At 38.7% G+C, this 6,000-nt stretch overlaps 1 protein-coding gene across 5 annotated transcripts in view; it reads left to right on the top strand.

The window, feature by feature from the left end:
• The window catches only part of plxna2 (plexin A2), a 229,311-nt gene that overhangs the window by 113,723 nt on the left and 109,588 nt on the right, over window positions 1-6,000 (top strand). Inside the window, exon 5 of one of the 5 annotated variants that reach the window (XM_067372381.1) lies at window positions 2,841-2,908. The exons of the other annotated variants lie outside the window; for them this stretch is intronic. Within the exon in view, the coding sequence (XP_067228482.1) occupies window positions 2,841-2,891 (51 nt within the window). The 3' untranslated portion in view covers window positions 2,892-2,908. Of the gene's footprint in view, window positions 1-2,840; window positions 2,909-6,000 lie in introns of those variants that run through there. 5 annotated transcript variants of the gene reach the window in all.

Genomic DNA, 6,000 nt, shown 5'->3' with positions numbered 1-6,000 from the left:
CTCATCAGTTAGCTTATCTGACAGTTGGGTTTTGACCGGGACCATGAGCTAATGCCCCCTACCTAGAGACTGATAAAAAAAGTTCAAGACCTGTGCCTGCCTGGCACATTGTAGAGGAGGTGTCAGGGGCTAATTGACAGGCTGACGGACAGACAGGTTACAGGGCTTTACCGGCGTCTCCCAGAGGGGGCTCCAGGCACGCCCGGCAGCTGCGCCCGGGTGCCGCGCTGCACGAAGAGGCAAACGTGGGCCGCCTGTGCACCTTCCTCTCATTAGTGTCACAGTATGCGGATACTACTGTTGTCAGGTGAGGTGGTGTGGATCACTATTTTGTCAGCTCTGACAGAGATTTTGTACATATGCCTGTGCGAGTCACGAAATATGGTGGAATAATGTGGCAAACCCACACACACACACGTGCGGCCCCTCTCCTCACCGGCCCTGGTGAGAGGATTTCAGTCATACATTATTGATGTACTCACTCTCTATCGACTGGCTGCAGTTTCCAGCTCCGTATCTCAGGTCCAGTCTACCTCTCTATTATTCCACTCCTCCTTTGTCTCTCTCGCTGTCTGTCTCACTAACCCTTTTACAGCCCACATGCATTTCCTGTAAACTCTACCCCAGTTCACTGAAAGTGTGTACATTTTTGTGTGTATCTGAATTTTTACAACTGTTAGCAAAATAAGAAATGCATCAAATGGGATTATTCAACCCAAAATTAAAATAATTTACTCACCTTTATGTTGCTAAAAACCTGTAGGACTTTCTTCTGTGTGACACAAAGATGATGTTTTAAAAAGTGTCTCAGTGTGGTTTTGTCCACACAATGAAAGTGTTGTTTTGGACCCCATTGATTTTCACTGCATGAACAAAAACTCTTCAAAATATTTTTGTACGTTTGACAGAAGTCATACAGGTTTGGAATAGCATAAGTGTGGATAAATTATAACAGAATGTTAATTTTGGGGTGAACTATCCCTTTCATAAAAGTGTTTTTGTCTCTATAAATTGTTTTATATAAATTGCAAGTTTTCACTGAAGTAAGCTAAATGCTAACCAGCTAAACCTTTAGCATTTTAATCACAGTTATTTAGTTAAAACATTTGTTAAGTCATAGAGCTGTCTAAATCATACTTTTGAGGTAGGACCTCTTTTCTACAAGTATATACTGGACGTTGGCAACCGAGCATGAGCTCTGTGATGCAGCTCCACCGTGAGACCCGCGTATTGACTTTCCGTTGTGCGTTTACATTAGTAACACGGTCCCTCACGGAAGTTGTGTTTGTACGTTGACTGAGATTTACCACATACCAAGCTTTTTATAGAAGTCTTGCATAGCCCCTTTGGTGCTAAAGCATCGAGATGCTTCAGCTGAGCTAAATCTACACGTTCAGGCCAAATCCGTTACACAAATAGCTCTGATGGAAAAGAAGTGGTTCACTGAGGAGGCTCAGAGCTCTGTTCAAACACGAAAGTTAAGAGCCTTCACATTTCATCAAAACACAATCAGACATGATGCATCACTCAGAAATACCCATCGATTTTTGTCTAACAACTCTCTAATGCTTTTTGAAATCCGTTGTGTTCTAGAAACAGTCTAAAGCTAAGCTAATACTTCATTTGATCAGGCAGTTAGTTTGCTAGCTGTGTTTTGTTGCAGTGTAATATTGTTAGCTAGCTGGGAGGTTATCTCATTTTGATTTATGTGTAATATTCTAGTTGGACAGTAAAAAAGTCCATATGACATTTACGTTCTGAGTGGAGAGGGATTTCAAAGGTCACCTCATGAGCACACATGCTGCGCTTTTGCCTTTAATATAGTTCCTAATCAGTTGTGCTATTCTGCTGTGTCTAGATTTTATTCGTAAAACATGTTTCTTGATGAAAATGTTAGTGCCTCTCCACGCAGAGCTCACAGCCATGATGCTGGACCACTGTGGTCGCTTGTTAGCGCATTGCAAGCTCTATATAAATAAAGGTGACTTCACTTGACTTTGCTATGCTAATCTGAAGGGTTCTTAGCATGTTGCTAAGGGTATTATGAGTGATTTCTAGATTGCAGCAGTCTGGTCCTGAAAGTAAAAATCCCATTCATTTTCTCCATAGGGGATTTGATTGTAAACGATAACTTATAAACCTTTAAAGACAGACCTATGTTAGGTTCATAATTATATGTTTAGTGTATATGCTTTTGTTGAAGCATCAGCCTGCATTATTTGAACTTTTTTATACTTTATCGCTCAATCGCTCAAAATTATACATTACCCATGATTATGCAAAAAAAAAAAGCACTAATCGTGAGAATTGCATCAGGCAAATCAATCGTTTTATAAATAGTTTTATATTTATCCATTGTTTTTAATTAGATTGTCACTATTTTTCCTCATTAAAGCCATCAAGTACACAGACTTGTACATATCTTTTTGTACGACTTTCAAATACTGTTCACTCTTTTAAGAAAAGCTTACCCATAATGTCTGTATGTTTTTCTGGTACTTAGATATGGGTTAGATCCCTCTTTTAATGTAAGTTAGCTGGTACAGTAGCTTAGCTGGTAGCATAGTGCTAACAATGTGAATACTATGGGTCGAATTCTCAAATCTGTGGGATTTTTTTGTCAGTTTTATTGTGTGCCTGGTTAAAAATTTAATCATTCTTGTTCACAACACTAATATTGCAGGACAATTACACATTGAAGTTTAATTTTTTTTGTTCAAATCGCTTCAAAATGAGCATTGAATAGTGATACTTGCTTTAGCAGTTGTCTTTGTGTACTTTGAGGAACTTATCTACTCTCACTCGCTCACTCACTCTATCATGCCATCTTTCTCCTACAGAGCGTTGGAGTCTTGCTGAGAGGCCTCCTCACGCAATCAAGAAGGCTTTGATTGAGTTTTCATCCCACACACACTCATGCATTCGTGAGTGTTAGTGAGATGTCAGTGAAAAGGGCTGGAAGAGTTGTGCAAACAAAACAATTGTGTAACTGTGTGTGTAGTAACCTACACTTCACACGTTTGAATGTTTTATTGCGCTGCAGTTCGAGTGGGTTTGCTGAATACGTAATATGGCTTTCTGAAAGCGACTGCCGTAGAGACGAATTGTGTGTCTGGCAGGTTTGGCTGGTTAGCATGACCCTGTTAGCCCCCATGTACACAATGTGGCTGCAAGAAGCGTCTTTCTTCATTGATTAGAGTGTGTTTATCAGTGCAGATGTGTGTGTGAGATGACTGTGTTGGTCTGTATCTCTGCCGGGATTAGAGGGGTCAGATTAGCCTCACGTCGGAGAGTTTGTTGGCCGTTTGACTCCACAGAGACACTGCACAGAATGGATAAGAGTCAGGCAATTGTTGCCCTCAGCTAAGCCAAGCATGAATTTATCACCAGAGAATTGTGCTTAAGACTGAAGTGTGTGTTTTGACTTGCCTTTGTGTAAATGTAAAAAGACCTGCATGAAGAAATCAAAATTAGAGTTCATAAAATATATTACATGTCAGTTAGCTTTGAAACTTACTATATGCTGGTATACAACAAAAATTAATAAAATAAGATTTGTTTTATGATTTTGGCTGCATTTATTTAATCAAAAATACAGTTGGTGCTCAAGAAACATGTTGAAAAAAAATGTGCTACTATTACTATTATTACTAATATTTTTTTTTTTTAGAAACCCTGATAGTTTTGTTTTTTTTTTTTTCTGGAATCTTTGATGAATAGAAAGTTCAAAAGATCAGCATTTATTTGCAATAGAAATCTTTTCTAACATTTTTAGTCTTTACTGTCACTTTTGATCAATTGAATTGCATCTTTATAAAGTTTTCAGTTTCAAAGATTTGTCAAAATCTTTAATTTAAAATAAACATTTACACATTTACAGTCCTCTAATAATACAGATCAAAAATATTTGTGATTATTAATCCTGCTCCATAGAATTTTGTCAAATCAGATTTGATATGTCCCTCCCAAACTTCCTGTTTCAAAAGAAAATACATCAAAATAAAAACATGGTTTTTAAATAATTACAAAAGTGTTTTTGTTCATTTCCTGTACGTATTTAAGGGATATGCATTCATGCACGTAGGTGAATAATGAATCACAAATACACACACACACACACACACACGAACATGCTGTTTTTCTCTGATTTTCCATGAGCGCTGATGGATTTATGTGTCAGTGCGATTATTGCACTCTGTGTGTGTGTGTGTGTGTGTGTCAGAGGGGACATGATCGATGGATCTCATTGCTGTGGGTGCAGTGCTCAGTATCTCACATTAAAAATGAATGTGTGAGTGCGAGTGTATGTGTGTAAGTGGCAGAGTGTCCCAGAGGTACCAGCTGTTTACGGCTCACTCCAGGAGAGGGGTAGGGGGTCAATGCCTGGACTGGTCTCTATGACAACCGAGATGTGGATTTCATGAACGTTTTGAGTGTGTGTGAACATCTGGATACAGTATTTGTACATGAGAGACTTCTGGATTTCTTTAGTTTCAGCTAAGATGGAAAGACCACCCTTCATGGACTCTCTGTTCTGTACTGCACACAAAATGCTTTCATCCAAAAATGAAGTCAGTTTTTGTGTGTTTTAGTCAGGCTGTGTTTCTTTTGATTAAGACATATTTGAAGGGTTAGTTCACCCAAAAATTACAATTCTGTCATTAGCTACTCAGCCTCATGTTGTTCCAAACGTGTAAGATCTTTGTTCGCCTTCGGAACACAATTAAGATATTTAGAGAGCTCTCTGACTCTCCATAGACAGCAATTTAACCACCACTTTCAAGGTCCAGAAAGGTACTAAAGACATTGTTAAAAAAGTCTACGTGACCTGTTTTTAATCCAAAATCCACTATATTGTCCATTGGAACTTGCCAAAAAAAAAAAGGTCACTCTGCATATTGTTCAGACCGTTTTTTCCTGTCTGTCAGTAGTTTTTGGCCAGAAAAAGCTGTAATGTTAATCAGACTGTACTGTATGCTGATAGTCAAGTCTGGATACACAAGAACAGGATTTCCTTTACCCTCAGTTTACCCTCATACACTCCTTCTAACCCCTCTCTACATCCATGTTTCTGCTCTTAATCGTTTACCTTAGACCCTTCATCTTGTTTTCAGTCTATATCACTCTCGCTCTTGTTTTCTGTCTAATGGTTCTCCATTCATCAGACAGGTGCATGTGACAGTGACAGTGTTTTGAGGACTGTGGAAAAGAGAGCTAATGTGAGCATTAATTCTCATCGTCCAGCATTCCAAGCATCCTGTAGTCTCTGTGTATCTCATACTGTAGATCCCAAGCACAGGTCTAAGATCAGCCGTTCGGTTGTAATTATAACGTCTAGGGTCTGGATTACAGCAGCTGAGGTTCTTTGGAGGTTACAAGCTTGACTTGAGGAGTGCTGTTTGTGAATAAGACAAGAATCCAGTGCCAGCTCCGTCTTCTTTTCTTCTAAATGTCTTGTCTCCAGGCGATTCTTGGACAGCTTCAGAGCGAGTGGAAAATATCGAATTCAAGCCAGATAGAGATTAGCAGATAGCATCCTGGAAGCATTTTAAGCTGTGGAAGAATTACCAAGCTCAAGAGGAAATTAGGAGTTGGCGCGCACCCTGTCCTACCATGAGTTTGGGTTGAACCCAGAATTCCGCACTAATCTAACTACAGTTGTCTTTTAAGCCAATTGGCTGTTATTAATACTTTAAGTTCACAAGTGCAAGTGGAGATTAATGGCGTTTTTGGTGCATTTGAATGTTTTTTGGAGAAAAATGTGAGACCATTTATAGGAAAAATATTTTCAATATTTCTTTACAAAAAAATTTTATGTAGCATGATAAACAGAAAGCATGACTACTGTGATGTGATTCCCAAACAAATGGTTTTTATGAGCCAATTCATTTCAGTGAATCAAACACTCACAACCAACCAATCAGTGTAGTTGCTGACTGGTTGTTCATATGATAAAACATGCATAATGTTAACATGCATATTATTTTTTGTTTTAATATT

The sequence above is a fragment of the Chanodichthys erythropterus genome, chromosome 20 (genome assembly GCF_024489055.1).
Source record: "Chanodichthys erythropterus isolate Z2021 chromosome 20, ASM2448905v1, whole genome shotgun sequence".
Classification (NCBI taxonomy): Eukaryota; Metazoa; Chordata; class Actinopteri; order Cypriniformes; family Xenocyprididae; genus Chanodichthys; species Chanodichthys erythropterus.
This window is presented reverse-complemented; position numbering and strand designations above follow the sequence as displayed.